This window comes from Centroberyx affinis, unplaced genomic scaffold, assembly GCF_046629955.1.
Source record: "Centroberyx affinis isolate AG114_WGS23_722 - 3 ecotype Tasmania unplaced genomic scaffold, CSIRO-AGI_Caff_v1 ptg005079l_1, whole genome shotgun sequence".
Classification (NCBI taxonomy): domain Eukaryota; kingdom Metazoa; phylum Chordata; class Actinopteri; order Beryciformes; family Berycidae; genus Centroberyx; species Centroberyx affinis.
Genome location: NW_027282512.1, coordinates 49,321 through 67,152, shown reverse-complemented (window position 1 = coordinate 67,152; position 17,832 = coordinate 49,321). Strand labels below are relative to the sequence as shown.

Genomic DNA, 17,832 nt, shown 5'->3' with positions numbered 1-17,832 from the left:
TTTGTTTAGTTATACAATATTGCATCTTCATCAGCCACTGGCATGCATGCGCAAGAAAAACATGGTGCAAAAATGTGAAACATTTACAAATGCTGGACTTCTCAAGAAATAATTGTTCAGTTAAACATAAGAGAAATCCCACCTTGATGGAACCATTTAAACAAACTGATCTAAATGGCAAAAATCAAACATCCATCAATCTACTTAATAATTTTTTTGATTATTAATAAACAATAACTTATAAATCCTTTCATATAAACTTTAAAAGAAACTATCGTTACCAGCACAGGTACTGTATATGTGCTTTGCAATAAAAGTAAATGGTACAAGTACCACTTTGAGAGTATAACTAAGGATTAAGAACAGATGTTGAAGTAAATGAAACATGAAATTAAATATTTCATCAACATTCAGCAACAACCTCGTAGCTAAATGTGATGTAGCAAAAAAAAAACTATGAATCATTCAAACCTATCAGCTAATATTCAGCTCCACTGGTGGCTCATGAACTAAGACTTTGCAAATCTGTCAATTTCTTGCATGTGAACAACACTCTTCAAATGACACAAGTGAATAGGAATGGTGACTAACCCGCCATCACTTCCGATAGCTTTGCCATCTAGTAGGTGAGACAATAACTCTCTGCCGTTCTATTTTGACTGTATCACTTCAAATGCATCACACAAATCACATGACAATCTGCTCAGATGATAATCCCTGGTGGTCTTCCTTCTCCTAGCCTCACTAGTAGATCAAACCCCAGGCAGGCGAGAGAACGTGCCGGGAGGCCTCCACTGTGGAGAGGCCCCCCCCCCCGTGCTGCCGCTGTTAGAGGAGAGCATGGAGGCGCTCACAGCTCCTCGCTCTCCAGCGTGGCCTCGGGAGGGGAGCTGGAGAAGAGGATGGGGCTGTTCTCTGACGTGGGGAAAGCGGACTTGATGTCCAGCCCCTGCCCCGTCAGCGCTGCGTAGCGGCTGCCCGTACGCGGGGCCTTCTTCATGGGCGTAGGGATGCTCTGATGCCACTGCGCTGTAGATGAAGTGGACAGCTACGATTACTATGCAGAGCGTAATGATGCACATTTTGCATAGCGTCTAATCAAGCTGATAGCGACAAGAGATGGCAGGATTTGTACCATAGATGTCTAGCCTGCAAGTGCACGATATAATTCCGGCCTCGTTTTTAGCCGACACGGTGTACCAGCCGGCATCCTCTTTCTTGGTGGGCTGGATAAGGAGACACACATATCCAGTGGCATCCTGGTGCATGCTGAAATCAATAGACAATAGAAATTTAATTCCAACATGACTTACAAGTTTCGAGGTCTGCAATGTGCGTTTGCTCATACAGCAGAGGAAGACTACTAACCTGATTCTGTCCTTAGTTTTAGGAATGGTGTCATTGTCTTTCTTCCAGAAGATGAGTGGCGGGGGCATGCCCACCACCCGACACTCCAGCCGGACAGGGGTTCCCTCGGGGATACCTGTGTTCTGCAGCTTCTCCAGAAACTGGGGAGGCTGCTTCATCTCTTTCTCTAAAGTGGACAAGACTTACATTACTCGACCTCCCAAAACAGCACAGGACATCACCGCTATGCTGTTAAACTGAATTGTGTGTGACTAATCATCTAAAAGCAAAAGATTCATGGATAACTGTAGTTATACGAAAATATGATCCAGTACTTACCCACAACTTTCAGTTCTAGACAGAAGGAGCTCTGCCCTGCTTTGTTGCTTGCAATGCAGGTATAGGTGCCAGCGTCATTCTGTGTCAGAGGGTCAATGACCAGGGAATGGACGCCGTTCTCCCGCACCAACATCTTGTGGTACACGTCTGGATAGATTGGCCTCCCATTGACCAGCCACATCAACTCTGGGTTAGGTAGGCCACTCACCTGGAAAACAGAAAGGCTGATATAAACAGCACTAACCCCACAATACCCCAGAGTTCATGTTTCATCAGAACCACTGTCCTGCTGCCTACCTTACAGTCTAGTCTGCACAGTCTTCCCTCATGAGCGAGCATGTCCCCTGGAGCCTGGAGGAAGTGAGGTCGAAAGAAGCGCTCCTGGGTTTGCTCGCTCTCCACTTCCTGTATGCGGGCTCGCACCCTGTACACACGGAAGGTGAGCAGAGCATGTTACAAGAGACAAACACTCATCTTGAAGTTCACACATATCTGTCTCCGTCTTTGGTGCATGTTAGCTTTTCATTGTGGATATACTCTAGGTACAAAAATATATAATAATTCAGTTGTACTGGTGATTCACAGAAGAGAATTGCAAGTGAAGAAGAAAGTCAAAGGCATATTCTGCACACTGCCAAAAACTAGCTGGACCAAAATTGAGCTGTATTAGAGCACTGATGATAGTGGGTGGCTGAAACAAGGGTATGTCTGATATGAGTTTTTACAGGCCAATACTGATGGCGATATGTTTGGATTGAAACTGTCATAGCTGCTACTTTCTGCTGATATTCTACAATCATTCAGTGTTTCTTCCAGAATTGTATTCTTGTCAGGGTGGAGAAACAGCATTTTAACCATGGGACACTAACACACTACATTGAAACCCAAGATTATAACAATAATAATAAAAAGAAAACATGCATGAATACTTATGTAGAATCATATTGTGCATCCTATCAGAGTTTGACGACATTCACTGAACGATTCTTAATAACAACCAATATTGGCCCAATATATTGGCAAACTCCTATATCTGTCTCAGCCTAGCTGACAATGTAGTTGGAAAAAGATAGTGTGTAGATAGATCAGCAGTGTGTAGATAATGTAGGGAAATAATAATCTAGATTCAACCTGCAATTATCCTGCGCCTAGAGCTGCATACATGCTGGATCCCCAGCTGGACAGGGATTCTTCTTACCTCTGCAGATCACACTGCACACTCAGTCCTGCTCACCTCTGAGAGTGAATAGGTGTCAGCCGGTTTCGGGGAGGACCCGTTTGGACTACCAAATGACCCGAGCAGCTGATTCGTCCCTGGCAGGAATCGAATAGCAAACAGCAAATCAGATTTAGCGACTGGGGAGGAGGCGTTGACAACTGAGTAGGAAGAGGAGTGTGAAGTATTACCTGGGGATTAGCTGCCATGATGGTGTAGTTGCCATCGTCGTCATTGGTAGAGGACTCGATGTGTAAGGCGCAGGTCCCATCCCCCTCTCTTATCTTCTTGTAATGGTCGTTCTTCCTCAAGATCTGCTTGCCATCTTTGAACCAGTAAACCTGAGGAGAGACACAGGCATGAATAATAAAATGCGAATGATGAATGTGAAACATTCTGTCATGTATACAGACCCGGCAAGACGTTGCCCTCTCACCTTTGGAATAGGGATTCCTACTACTTTACATGAGAATGTGACAGGCACGCCCTCCATGGCTCTGAAGTTCTTCAGCCTCTTGTCAAATATGGGTGCGATGCATTTTCCCGTGGGAATTTCATCATGCTGCACCTCATCATCTGACTCCTCCACTGGCGTGCGCTCCAGACGGAATTCAATCTCACTCATCAGCCTCTGCTCAAAGTTGGAGACTCTGTATTCCTAAAAAAGGAAGAGCACTATATAAAAGTAATCGCCAGGCTCAGCTTCACATTACGAGGTGCACCATCTGTCTTTGTGCCTACAGCAATCCTCCCTAAAAATCTGATAAAGAAGAATGGGTGCGTGGCTATCATAACATGCATACATCGTACATGGAAGCTTATCATACTGAGATAAGTAACGCTCTGGGTGTGTTCTGCAATAATCTGAAACAGTCTTGAGGACATGTACATCCATTTACCATTTACCAACAGTGGTATTCTTTTAAAGCAACAATCTATAACTTATATCTTGAAATCAAAGGTACAGATTGTGTCTTTAAACCACTGGATGGTAATGATCATGCAGTGGCATTCGGCTGACAGTATCACTCCCAGTTGGTATAAATTTGGCTCATCCTAACAAAGAAAATACAACAAAGGCTGAGGGTAAAACAGAGAACAGAGAGGAGGTTGATCTTAGCTGTAGAGCTTAACTCACAAACATTTCATTTCCAACCATTTAATTACTAGTTTCTATCCTATCTATTTTTAACTGATTCATAATAAGAACCTGCGAACGCCAGTGGACTGTTGGGAGCTTGTTTTCCGAAGAACATTAATTACTGGCTAGCAGAAAGACAAAAATAGCTGGAGACTATAAAAGTGTGAAATGTAAGGACAATATGGTGCTTGATGAGATGAGTTTTATCAGAAAAGTCTATCAAATGAGCACACTGTCATACTGGCTTGTTGAGAAACTCTCTAACAATGAAATTAAACCAAGGAAAAGGGGCTGCAAGCTTCAGTAGGGGAAATGTGAAATCAGTTAATTGTATACTCTGGAGGATTAGCTGGAATTCAACAAACAATACCTCATGTTATCAGTCATTACATTTCATAAGCAGAACTTAATTAACCAACTTTGACTCCGCAGTATGTTTTCAGATTATTCATGCATGTGATATATTAGTTTACAGAAGCTTGAATGCTTGATTAGAGATATTAATTAACCATGGTAATTAGATAAGTATATAAGAGTATCCAAAGTACTAAATATGGGCCTGGAACGTTATAACCCATACAGCCTCGAGCAAAGCAATGCTTGGGAAGGAAGATCCTTGTACCTCATCATAGTTAAAGACAGTAGCAGGAATGTTTGGTCCAAGGGGTCTGCTCGCTGTTTTCCCCTCATTATTCAGCTTCTATGAGAGGATAGGGATGGATGATGAACACCAACATGGACACACACACACACACACACACAAATACTAGATGGATGAACAAACACGCAAGCGGACTCACACATTACCACAGATCAGCAATAATGTGTGATTCATGAAGAATGTTATTACATGGACACACACGATGATGAATGAATATTGTAAATGAATGATTTGGAAAAGGAATGATGGCTGATGCTCTGTTAATCTCACTCTTAGATGAAGAGAGCTCCTCATTGTCTCTGAGTCTTGGATAATAATCTGTGTGACTTTGCCACAACTTGACGATTCCTTTAATATCTGTTGAGGGACATTTACCGCAAACCAAATACATGTGTAGAAAGCTGGAGGCAAGCGAGAATGCAGCGCAGTCACTGGTTACTGCTTAACTTGTGCTTTTTTATACTAAAAACTGGATTGGTTAGTTGAAAATTTGAGGTCCACTTACTGACATCAACAAACTGATCATTCATTTAGTTGCATATTCAGACGTTATTCTAATATCTACTGAGCAGGGATGTGGTGGAGGCTAAACCCAACTTACTCACCTTTTTAGGCTGAGATACATTTTTATGATGTGAAATTTAGAGAATAGGCTACTTCATAGTAAGTAGTACCGAACATGTACATTATAGGTTAAAAAAAAAAAATCATACATTGTTTTTCTGAAAATATTTTTGCTTATGTTGGTGGTTGCTTGCTTTATGATGACCACTGAGTGGAGGTCATAGTTTGCCCACCTCTTTGTTCACCACTACATCACTGCTGCTGAGCCAGTAAAAAAGGAGAAATCAATCAGAACTGCAGAGTTGGAGACTAGCTAGTACCTGTTGATGTCCATAGTGTGTAGTATCATCCTTAAACCGAAGCTTTTTCTCAATGTCATGGAGGAGATTTTCTTTGCTCTCACGAATGTCTTCAGCTGATGACAGACGTGACTTGGGTAACTTCTTCAGGATGCCGTGAGGTGGCCTGAACCAACAGCGGGAAAAGAAAGACCATGAGAGCGTGACTGTTCACCTACCCTATGCACTGTAAACCTCCAGAAAGGACTTACCCGCTTGGAGCGCCCTTGGGCAGGCCCATGGAGTTGGTGGGTTGTGTGGTGGGCAGGGACGGCAGGACGGAGCTGAGGAACGCCACTGGGTTTTGAATGGGGCTGGGGGTGGAGCTGCTGGAGGTGGGAGAGGAGGCCTGGGGAGGCGACTGGGCTCGTACGGCAAACACCGAGTTCAGGAATGGAGCTGACACCAGGGTCGGGGAGGACACGATGGACGGAGGGCTGGTGGGAGACTTGAGCACCCGAGTGGGGAAGATCCTGGGTGGCGGGGAAAATGGGGGGAGAGTAGGGGAGCTGGCTGCGGAGGAGTTGAGCTCAGCAGCCAGCTCGTGGAGCAGCGGGACCGGGGACTCTGTCGGGGAAGGACTCCTGACCGGCGAGAGGGTCTGGGCGGCTATGAACTCCTTGGGCCTGGCGTAGTTGAAGCTCTGGGAGGTGGCGGCCAGGTTCATGAGGGAGGCGTGCGTGGTTCTCAGCAGGGGAGCGGGAGACATAATCTGCTGTAAATCTGGGGTGGTGCTGAGGGAGGAGTTGGTGGGGAGCTTGCTAAATTGAGGTGCGGGAGGAGAGGTAAACTGGGGTGAGGGCATGGTTCTAGCCAGAGCTGCAGGGGACAGGTTTAGGTGGGAAGCATGGATGGTGTTCATCTGGGTTACAGGCGCCATGCTGAGACGGGAGGCAGGAGCGGTGTTCAGCTGTGGGACGGGTGGAGGGGAGGTCACCGGTGGGACCGACTTGAACCAAGGTGTAGACGGGAGGGAGCTCAAAGGAGGAGCAGAGGAAGTGCTCAGTTGAGGTGAGGAGGTCGTATTTAGTATGGGTGCTGGAGCCGAGCTCAGTAAGGGTGCAGGGGGGGCAGTGGTCAGTGGAGGCACAGGGTTGGGGGTCTGCTGGGGCATCGCGGTGTTAGGGTAGGGCTGGAAAGGCGGAGGCTGGGGTTCACGGTGCATTCTGGGTGACCAGACCAGAACCTCAGGGGAGGTCTGGATCTGGGACTGGATCTGGGACTGGGGCTGGATCTGGGACTGGTGCTGCTGCTGGATCTGGGGCTGTATTTGGGACTGGGGCTGAATTTGGGGCTGGGGTTGGAAATGGCTTTGGGTCTGAATCGGAATTTGGGTCTGGGGTTCAGTCTCCTGCTGCTGCTCCATGAGAACTTGATTGTGTAGCAGCTGGAGCTGGGCTGGGTCCCTGATAATCAGTAAGAAACAAAGAAATAAAAAAACCCAAGGATTAACTACCAAAAAATTATGCATGGCGCATTTTCAAAGGTCTCCATGCAGTCTGCACATAAATTACAGCAAGTCCGTGCTAACCCTAACCCAGAAGGAATGAGCCGAAGTCAGAATGAAGAACAGTCTGCCCTTTTATGGGCTACCAACAAGTAGCTTCTAAACAAAACACTGTGCAAGCTCAGTGCACTTTCAGCTTAAACTCTACATGGGATGTTCTCTTATGTTTGCCTTATGTTTTTCATCTGTTTCCTATAAATTCAATCATGCTAAGAGGTAGAGGACAACTTGTCATCTTTATACTTGTGTTTTATACCATATGATGCCGTATAAACAACTTATCATTAAACAACACATCATCAAACAAGATTTCACTTACAGTATATCTGAAATATGAACAAAGATTTAGCACAAAGGCATAGAAGTGAACTTACAAATAGAAAATGCCATCCTTTGTTTTGGAAAGCTGGAAGGTCCACATGTTTAAGTCCAGATGCCTTCATTTGTGAAATGCGAACATGATTACAGCAGCTAGTCAAGCCTTATGAGGAGGACCCTCCCACCTCCTCTGCTTCTCTAAATACAGCCCATCAAATTGATAAGGGCAAAATGAGAAGATTTAGATTTAGGGCCCATTTTTTTTCTCATACATTAATGCTGTAGACAATTCTTGTGCCAGTCTTGTGTTAGTTTCAGACTGTGACCATAGTTGTAGAATTACTGAGACTCTACATCTGCACTTCTCTAATGACCAACATTTGGTTTGTACATAAATTCTATTTGCTATACTCACAGTTTGGGTTTAGCCAGTACTGGTGGTGGTTCTTTACTGGCTAATTCCTGATTTGCATCTTCATAAGACTGACTGGATGCATCACTTTGTTCATCCTCCTCATCCTCGGGCAGTTTGAAGTGCACGCGGAGGCCGACTCTGGAGCTGGAGCGGGGGTCTTTGTGGTTCACCAGGACCCCTGACTTTAGGCAGGAGTTAGCGGGGGGATCAGGGAGGGGTACCACAGTAGGGGTCTCATTCTGGTGGTTTGGGGCCCCCTTAACTTTAGTGCTTGCGGCAGTGGCAAGTTCAGGCAACGTCGGCAAAGGTCTGGACACTTCCTGCTCCGTCTTGAGGCAGGAGTTCAGAGGCTCAGTCACAGATGAACCAGAGAAGGGTTTTAGATATGATTGCACCTCTCCGCTGCTCTGTGGTTCTGGGCGTCCTCCGCTGGATCCAGGCAGGTCCTGGTGGTGGGTAGTCAAGTAGAGAGGGTCTAGACGGGGGGTGCTGGTGCTGCGAAAGCCCAGGTGGGGGCTGCTGCTTAGGCTCAAGGGATCCAGGCTGGGTAGACTGGTGCTGATGGGGTCTAGACGCAGCATGCTGGAGCTGTGGGGATCCAAACGGAGGGTGCTGGTATTCAAGGGGTCCAGGCGTAAGGTGCTAGAGATGAGCGGGTCTAGGCGAATGGTGCTGGAGTGGGGCTTGATGCTGTTGGTCACAGTAACCTCTGGTTGAGGCTTTACAGTGGGAGCTGCAAGATCTGACAGGGAAGGTTCTTGGATTTGGCTGGGCTCCAGCCTTAAACTGCTTAGTGGCTTCACATGGTTGCCGTTGTTGCCACTGCCTAACACGAATCAGAGAGATGGACATAATTTAAATGTACTGTACAGCCATGAATGTGTTAACTGTTCATCTTTCTTTTTGTAATGTAACAGAAATGTTACCTTTGACCCTTAGTGCAGCGATACTGGACACAGTTCCATACTTGTTGCTTGCTGTACAAGTAAACATCCCAGAATCCTCAGGGAAGACCTCAGCAATGACCAAAGTGCATATTTCCTCTAGAGACAAATGTAAAAGAAGGTGATCATCACTTGATAAAGTTGGTTTGATATAACTGCATCATATTATCTTTTAAGAGAGGAATCTCAATACAAGGAGGGAAAGTTAAGGACTTGTTTTTCAGTTCAAAGGCTCAAGACTGCAGCAGTGAAGTTCGTTCCTATCACTGGGGGGTGGGTGTCGATCTGAAGCTAAGGCAGGTTGAAATGATCTGTGGCCATGGTAGTTCGTCACAGGATGAGAGACTACCTTATATGGTCCAGAGTCAGGGAAAAGCAGCTCTGGCTTATGTTCAGAAGAAGAGCAGAAGCCTCAACCAGGGACTATAAACACTTCATCAGTAATATGTACACACTGCTCCATCGTATGCAGCAGGGCAGCTGCTTTAGGAGGGTTAACCCTTATGTTTTTGACAGACTGCGAAGAGTTAATAGAATATCTACCTGATTCAGCTGGGGATCTGGGCTCTGGAAAGAAAAAAAATAGGGTCAAAATTGTGATGAAGCAGATTTAACTGTAATAACTGGAGGTGTAAATCGATAATGATTAGCAATTCAGTAGTTTAAAACTGGCTGAGAATGAGTATTGAATATTACACAATCATTGAGTTATAGTGTGTTTTTCAGCAAGAATTTGTCTCATAGTTTCTTAATTTCCTGTGTACCCCTATTGACAAAAACAATAATTTAATGGTTAAAACTTCAGTGTCATTGGTATGGGCAGAAGTTGAGCAATTCAAATTCAAATATAAATAATTCAATTTCAGTTTCTAGTGACACATATTTCTGCCCATACATTGGACTCTAAATAAGAGGAGTTAAAATTTGTTTTAAACCAACTTAAATACTTAGAGAGTAATGCTTATCTAAAAATGTTTGATATGCTTAACCATTTTGTTTTATATGATGATACCACTTTTATCGCACTATTTAAACTTCAGAGATTTATACATGGTAAATATATTATATCAATATAATTTTTTTGTTTTGTTTTTTTATGTGTGTTTTACTGTAAAACCTGTCTGCAAACTTGAATTAAATGTAATTGAATTTAATTGAAGTAATGGGCAACTCAACTGCTAAAATCTGCTTCAATACCATTTCTTTTTAAAATACTGAACTTCTTGCTCCTTATTCACTGCAATAGCATAAAGTTTGAGGTGGAACTTCCATTTTTATTTTTTATTTGAAATGAACATTTTGAGAGTTTGCTTTACACAAATTCATATTTTTTTGACACAACATGGCATGTAAAAATGTGGCTGCAACATTAATTTAACTTTGTATCTTTTCCAACAGAAGCAAAGGCACATAGTATAGCCTTTTCTTGCTTTCCAATATATTATACATAAATCGAATTTGTATTTCCATTATGACTGTGTCATTAACGGCATATTCACTCCAGCACACTGTAGGCCAGTTGCAGAACCTACTCTTCTGTAGGATCCTGAAATCAGGCGAGTCGTCTATGAGAGTTCCCTCTCTGTACCAGTCCACTTTAGGCGAGGGCGCCCCTTTCACACGGCACTCTAGCACCACCAGCTGGCCTTCCAACGCTAGGAGGTCCTGCAGGCTCTGGTGGGACAAAATAGGTTGCATGTTAAATCAATAAACCAGTTAATACTCAAATACACAGTTCAAATGAACCTATTTATTGTAGCATAGAGAGGGTGTACCTTTGTGAATACAGGGGCAGCCATGATAGGTCGCCCGTCCAACCCTTGAAGATAGCTGTGATTGGAGGTTTGACTCTGAAGAAGACAAACACAGGGAACTTGTTGAACAAAAGTACAACGTAATTGTACAAAAAATGTATTGTCAAAAACAAAAAAAGTGTAGTGGAAGGATATCTTTCAGCTATTTTACCTCAGGTTGGGCTGTTTGTGTTGGAGCCACCTGGACAGAGAGTGCAGAGGAAACCACTGAGTTCAATGGCAGTGACGTAGCTGTCTGTACTGGTTGTGGTTCGGGTGTGACAGGGACAGGTGTTGACACCTCCTGGGCTTGTGTAAGTTCTGTATCTCCTGGCAAAGTAGGAAACACCTGGACAGGTAACGGTGTTATCTCCTCCGGAGCAGGGTGCGGTGTAGATACCACAGGTGCTTCAGCAGAGAGCTCTGGGGCTGGAAGCACAGTGGCTGATGTCTGGACAGGCGGAGGAGGTGCCGGAGCTGCTTGGTTAGGTGGCTGAGAGGAAAGCTCTGGTTCTGGTTCCTCAGTGGCTGCTGCAGGTTGGGGTGACAGGGAGTCTTCCACTTCTACAGAGACTCCTGGGTTGGTTGCTGGAGGTAAAGATGGGGTTGGCGTCGTTGGTTTCCTCTGCAGCCTTTGAAAATCACAGAAAGACAGGGAGTCTCACTTAGCATTACAATTAGAACATTTCAAATACTTAAATGCAATGCAATTAAACTTTTGGAAATGGGTGTCGATAATGACAATATTCCAGGAACTCACTGGGCTACATGTTCAAAGTGCTGTTCTGCCTCAGAGTCCGAAGAGGAGGCACCTGTAAGACAGAGCAAATAAGCATACACAGTCCAGCACTAACAAGTGATTACATGACCTTGTAAAAAGGCTTCATGGTATAAAGTATAGGAATCACCTTCAATGTAGATCTCAGCAGACGTGGAGTCTGTGCCATAGAAATTGGATGCAAAGCAGGAGTAGCGTCCCGTATCTTCCTCGAACGCCTCGGCGATGATCAGAGAGTGCAGCTCACCGTTGGTGATGATCTGAATGTCAGGACTGTTCTCCAACTCCTTCCCCTCACAAAACCACCTGGAATTAACCACACATTGCAAACTGCTCAGTACTGTTCAGGGCAATTTACCAGCTCCACTGCTTCAATTTTGATTCTTGTTCTAAAATGTTTTTTTTCCCACCAATAATTCCCAGTGTTTTATAAAAGCACATTTCATTATGTGGTGTAAATCTTTTTTGTGTTACATTTGTACATGCCATTGGCTTTCCTAAATAGAATCAGACAAGGTTTAATTGATTTTCTGAATAAAATGCAGAGAAATTAGTAAAAGAGAATTATGCTAATTCATTCATTGAGCTTTTGTAGAGCTTCTGATGCATCAAATCAATGGGAACCAAAATTCAGTACCAGTTTAGTAACCTTATGACACTGTCACTATGAAGCTGGGTACATTTGCAGTTTCCTAATGGTGCTCCTGGCACCATGCCATTCAGTGGAGCTATATGTAGGCCAAGAGTTAAAAATTTTGATGAGCAAGACCTATCCCTTTCCCTGTAAAACAAGAAGCCATACTAACCTAGTTTATGGGTCGTTGCCATGCAGTGTTGATGTTATGAAGATGAGGAACACAACAGACTGGATCCAGAGTCCAGCCATTCTCTGTGAAAATTTATGGCAAGTGTATGCACTTCATTGTCAAATCTGTGTTTAGGCTAAAAGATGATATACGACTGCAACATTACAGGTTTGATTTCAGCCCACGACCTACTGTGCCATACTGTATATCACACAATGTCTCTAGCATTCTACTCTATAGTGTATATGACTATGTCTATTAATGATAAAAAAAAAGACAGATAATAGATAATATAAAAATAGATGATAAATAATGGGGGAAAAAAATCTAGCTGGCTCATTTCTTTACCTGCCATTTCTCTCACTCGTGAATAATCCAGAGACACAGGAATATTTACATCTAGTGTATGGGAGATGTTGCTTTGACTACAAAAACTATTTATTTGTTATAAAGCCATAATAGTAACCGTCCGACTGTCCCTGATCTGACTAGTGACGTGCAGCAGCCTCTATGTCTAAGTAAATGAAGTCTATTTTGAATGGATGAGGCCACGATGCTTTATTAAATACACCCAATAAACAAGCAGGAATGAGTTGATGTGCAACTCTCTGGCCAGAGTTCACCATACATCCATAAATGTCATCCAGTGCTTTCACCAAGCTCACGGATCATCAAGTTTCCAAATGAACTTGTAGACAGCTTCCCCTTATTGATATAACATGCAGTACTGTAGACTATGGTGTCTCAATAGTGTTTAGAACAGCAAGTTACACCAAAAACAAACCTAAAAGAACAAAAAAAAAACATACATCTATTCAGGCCACTTCTCTCATGTGTCAACTAGGCTGTTCTCTGAAGAGGAATTTACTCAAGCCCTGGTGTTAAAAGATTTCATCTGGTGTCTTAACTTCCAATGAAACCACTAAGCCACGCTGAAGATATGTGCCCGATACATGGATGCAATATAGGCGACGTTACTGGAATGTCCTGTCTGTGTTCTGTCTGTGGCGAGTATGTCATTTCTAATGAGTAAGGGTCTAATTTGAAAGCATGAGTAGTAGAGGAGCTGGCTGGTCCGTGAGGCAAAGACCCTGCTCACTGCACCTGTCGGGGCTATTTTCCCTCCGGAGTTCAGCAACAGAGAGGAGATTCCCCGTGGAGCCTGGGAGCTCTGGCTGGTCGACCCAATCACATACGCACAATGCTAAACATAGACTTAGAATACGTACAATGCTATTCCCTGACGCGCCAGAGACTCTAAACCACAGCAAACCGATAAATAAATATTAACCTGACAACCGTATTTGGTCTACTTCAAGTCATAGTCGCACACAGTGGCTACATAGGCAGCAAAAATAATCACAAACTTCACACCAAAGTGAATGAAAAGTGCTATACGTTAACAAAATACATTGAAAAGAGCCAGGCTTGGACACAGTGTTAAGAAACATCATCATCATCTTATTGAAGTACAAACCAACTAAACAGGACACAAGTCTCATGAGTTGTACAGAGAGACTGAGAACACTGAGAAGCCATATCAAAAAATATCCACCCAGCAATGACGGTATAAAATGTCTTACCAAATTCTACTGCATGTTCATGTTTCTGTCAACAGCTCAGTCAGTTCCATTATCAGACGCAACTACAGCACTCAGTGCCAGTCCATTCTAAAAATGGCCGAGAGCTACATTCTCCCCGGACAAGAATATGTTCGTGGCTCAACAATGTTCAGTAGGACCAACAAGTCCATGCCCCCTATAGTCTCACCCCACAACGTCAGTTCAATTATTGTCCTGGAAGGGAAATTTGGTGTGCAGCCATGGTTTAATAAATACATTACAAAGCCAGCTCATAATATACCGCAAGAGTTAGTTGGTAAGGTTTGTCTGATTAAGTTTCAAAGGGGTCATTCATTCTGCTTTATCCCAAACTAAGATGCAAAGGTAACTGAATGCATCGTCTGCTGTAAATTCTTATAATTTCACACATTTTGACTGTAGATAGTCAATGATGAGGATGGCAACCTAAGCGCTGATAAGATCCTATTGGTATTCTTGTTATGTATGATAGAGACATAGACAGATACTGTGATGATCAAATGTTCCAGACATAACCTCTAACACTGATGAAAACACACACACACACACACACACACACACACACCATTCAGTGTCAGCTGTTGGCTATCGTCACTTGTCACCTCTGTCTTGATCTCTCAGGGGGAAAAAAAACGCATCATTCATCTTAACTTACACCTCTCAAAGCACTTTGTCATCATTGAGTATGACTTGAGCCCTACAGACTCGATTCGACCAAAATCAGAAGTGGATATTTTCTGTCAGGGAACATTAGCAACATTAAAATCACAATACCATCCTCTGTCCTGACAGCTTACCCTCATCCCTTGTCCTTGTATCATATTCCCTCAACAAGCAGGTAATCCAAATTGAGCCAGATCCTTCAATCCACTACAAAACCTCCGGTCGGATGATGACTGACCACACTATCTCGCAGCACGCTGGACTTCCAGCCTGTTCAAGAGTTAGATTTCCAATGAGACAAATTTAGAATAACTTTGAAAGAGACTGGAAGTGAAAAGACTCCTATGGACTGAGCGCTGAGCTAAAACCAGCTAGCTACAGTGCTTAGCAACAATCAGGCTGGAAATCGACCCATCAATGTTTTGTACACGCCAAAAAGGAATTGCCAATGTTAAAACAGTCAGGTTGACCGTTTGGGTTTGCCTTACCGGACTTCAGGCACAGGGAGTCCTCTTACAATGCAGTCCAACTGGACCTTGCTGCCCTCCGGGACCTCCCTACTTTTCAGTTTCTGGATGAAACTAGGAGGCTCGCAGACAGGATCCGCTGGGTAGGGAGTCTCTGTCAGAGCAGAGCTTTCAGCCTCCTCCACCTCCTGGGAGGCAGGGTCATACTGCTGCTCCTCAGTAATCCTGCAGTCCTCAAACTCCTCATGCCCGGTCCCTGAGTCCAGCTGCACTTCCGGCTGGTAGCCAACAGCCGGGCTGGACCGCTCCGTCTCCGACTCCATGGGCAGGACGGGTCGCTCCCTCTCTTCTGGGCCGAGGGGATAAACTGTCCCATCGTTTTGGCTCTTGTTCTGGCTCCTACTCCTGTGTGCTTTGCATGTTCTCGGCCGTACCCTTTTGGAGCTGTTGGCCTTGAAGAGGGAGGAGAGCTCCTCGATGAAGTCCGCTGCCTTGTTGAGGAACTCCTTTTTGGACTGGGTCTCTACACCGTACGGGGCGTGCCTCCCTGACTTGTTGAAGTCATTGAAACCCTCACTGGAGGGTCTGTTGTTCTTTGTCATGTTGTCCTGCTGCGTGGAGGCTTTGTGCGTCTTTCTGTCCGCTGAGAATGTTGTGTGTGTTGGTGGCAGTTCTTTGATTTCAGGGGCCGACTGGGTGCAGGACGTGGTGGAGGGGACCGCAAAGGGGGAAGCAAAAGGAGTAGCAGATGGGGTGGCGGAGGAAGCAGAGGGGGGTGCAGAGGGGGCCGCAGAGAGGGTGGCTGAGGGTGCGACTGGGGCCTTGACCTCTGTCCTCTCCTCACGGGGCTCGTGTCCGATGGCCTGGCGGGCCAGGTTGACACTCTTATCCAGCTCCTCTTGGCTGAGGAAGGCCGACAGGTCGGGTAATTGGGGCTCATCGTGGCCCACAGAGTCCTCAGCCTTGCCTTTGAGAGGCCCGTAGACCAGGCGGCGCGAGGAGGAAGAGTCGGAGCGGCTCATCTCACTGTGGCGCTGCTGGGCTCTGGCCTCTGCCAGGTAGCTCTCTCTTAACAGCTGAGACAGCGATGGTGGCTGGTCAATGTTCTCTTGCATGCTGTGGAAATAATGACAAAGAATTGATTCATTCAATTATATTCAAATATTTGTAAAGGAAAATACCCATTCTTTAATCATTCCTCAATTCCATAATCATTTAAAGACTTATTAGACATGTCAGTCATTTGAGCATATGAGCGTAACACAGAGGCCAATAAAATAAATGAAAAGCAAAGATCTTTTGGGTTTATTTCCAAAACAGTGTTTTCTTCCCTGTATATATTGCATTACTGATTAATCAAACATTGCCTTAAACATGGTGTTGACTCAGTAATGCACAGTCAGTTACAAGTCTATGTCCACACTGATTTCAGAAATAAATACACACCAACATGCACTCAGTATACAGCACACAATAATGTCATACATTAAAGTTAAAAGAAGTTAAATATTACTTTTGACACAAAGGTATAACGTTGAATAATGATGATGACTGCAGTTAAAAGCAGGAAATATAAGTTAAAAATAGCTTTGCATTTTAGCCTAATTTCAACTCTGTGGTAGCCTCAACAGGATATCAGGTTCATGCCCCGACACTGGATCTCAAGCTTTACTCTTTCCTGTCCGTCTCAGACGAATACTTCCATCAAGCTCAGTCTTTGCACAACTTTTTGACACTAGCCGGAGCAGTTATTGAATACAGACATGAGATAGGGTACACATATGCTACTGACACTCAAATCAGCGCAATTAAGAGAGGCAGCGATGCCCTTCCAACAGACCTGTAGCTGCAGCTGTTGTGTACATTAATCCTTTGCAAACAGCCTCCAAGCCCACCAAGTCATATCTAATAATAGCAAGGGGTCAGTTTACATGAAGAAAATCAAGAAAATAGCAGACCCCCACATCATCTGTGGCCTTGTTAACATGATATTGATAACCACAACAATCATAAATCCAATTACACAGACAGAAATCATTAAGGACCATAAATGAGCAGTGCGCTCACTGAGATAACGCTGCGTCACAGCCCACACAGATGAACAGGCCCCGGCTAAACACAGCACTACACATCCAGGCAGGTTCAGTTAATTCAATTAAACAGGAGCATAACATCACTTTCATCCTAAATTAGAGGCTCATGCTTGCCTGTGGGTCAATGTCAGAGACTTTTCTGAGGCTATACACAGCATATGTGGTTGATGCCAAATGGCAGTCAACAGGACACTATGAACAACAAGTAAAATGGGGGGGGAGGTGTGTTTTACCTTCAGGAAAAAACCCAGCTGGCCCCGTGTAGGACTGGCAAATCCTCAGAGTGCACCTGTGCTCAAAGAGGGAGATTCCGGTCTTCCCGTTGCCACCACCTGGGAAAATCTTGGACACAGGCAGCTGCCCAGCCTTCCCGGTTCGAGTTAACCTTGGAGTTTACAGGGAAAAATATGGAGGCGAGTAGCTAGGGTAACCTGTCAGCAGTAAAAGTAGCAACATTTGTCAGTGCAGTAGTTGCAGGTTATTTTGGGGAGGCCTGGCCCATGTGTCTGGGTGGTGTCCCTGCTCATTGGCCAGGGGGGGCGTGCTGTAAAGGGATTCCTCCTCCAGTGGCCCGTCACAGACCTCCACTCTACAGAATTAGAAGCCCCTTGTTGAGCCTCTTACACACTAATGTTAACACAGCAGATTATCAGCTGTGATCAATTTCAAGGCAATATGTTCTGTGAGCTACACTGCAAAAAAAGTCCATCTTAAGAGTTTTTGTCTCATTCAGTCTTAAAATTGTTTTCCTTAAAACAAGTGAAAAATCAGCCAATGAGGTTAGATCATTTAACTTCTTTCCAATGCAAATCAACTTGTTTCAAGAATTTTCTTGAATCAA

The 17,832-nt window shown here is 44.4% G+C and overlaps 1 protein-coding gene across 1 annotated transcript; it reads right to left on the bottom strand.

Moving 5' to 3' along the window:
* Nucleotides 1-589: 589 nt before the first annotated feature.
* On the bottom strand, nucleotides 590-16,013 carry mypn (myopalladin). The gene is made up of 20 exons (XM_071545924.1): nucleotides 14,920-16,013; nucleotides 11,492-11,667; nucleotides 11,344-11,395; nucleotides 10,846-11,215; nucleotides 10,566-10,640; nucleotides 10,323-10,464; nucleotides 9,334-9,357; nucleotides 8,773-8,889; nucleotides 7,847-8,672; nucleotides 5,817-7,012; nucleotides 5,589-5,719; nucleotides 4,666-4,743; nucleotides 3,339-3,560; nucleotides 3,094-3,243; nucleotides 2,921-3,000; nucleotides 1,984-2,110; nucleotides 1,687-1,894; nucleotides 1,369-1,534; nucleotides 1,136-1,269; nucleotides 590-1,029 (listed from the first exon to the last, which is right to left on the bottom strand). Exons 1-20 carry the CDS (start codon nucleotides 16,011-16,013, stop codon nucleotides 851-853), a joined length of 5,547 nt encoding a protein of 1,848 aa, XP_071402025.1. The 3' UTR covers nucleotides 590-850.
* Between the last annotated feature and the right edge of the window lie 1,819 nt (nucleotides 16,014-17,832).

Excerpts from the sequence above, each read along its gene's own strand:
- mypn (XM_071545924.1), bottom strand. The coding sequence starts at position 16,013 with ATGCAAGAGAACATTGACCAGCCACCATCGCTGTCTCAGCTGTTAAGA. Across the intron at positions 11,396-11,491 it reads TGCTGAGATCTACATTGAAG|GTGCCTCCTCTTCGGACTCT; the intron begins GTGATTCCTATA and ends TCTGTCTTACAG. Across the intron at positions 1,030-1,135 it reads TTGCAGGCTAGACATCTATG|CGCAGTGGCATCAGAGCATC; the intron begins GTACAAATCCTG and ends CTTCATCTACAG.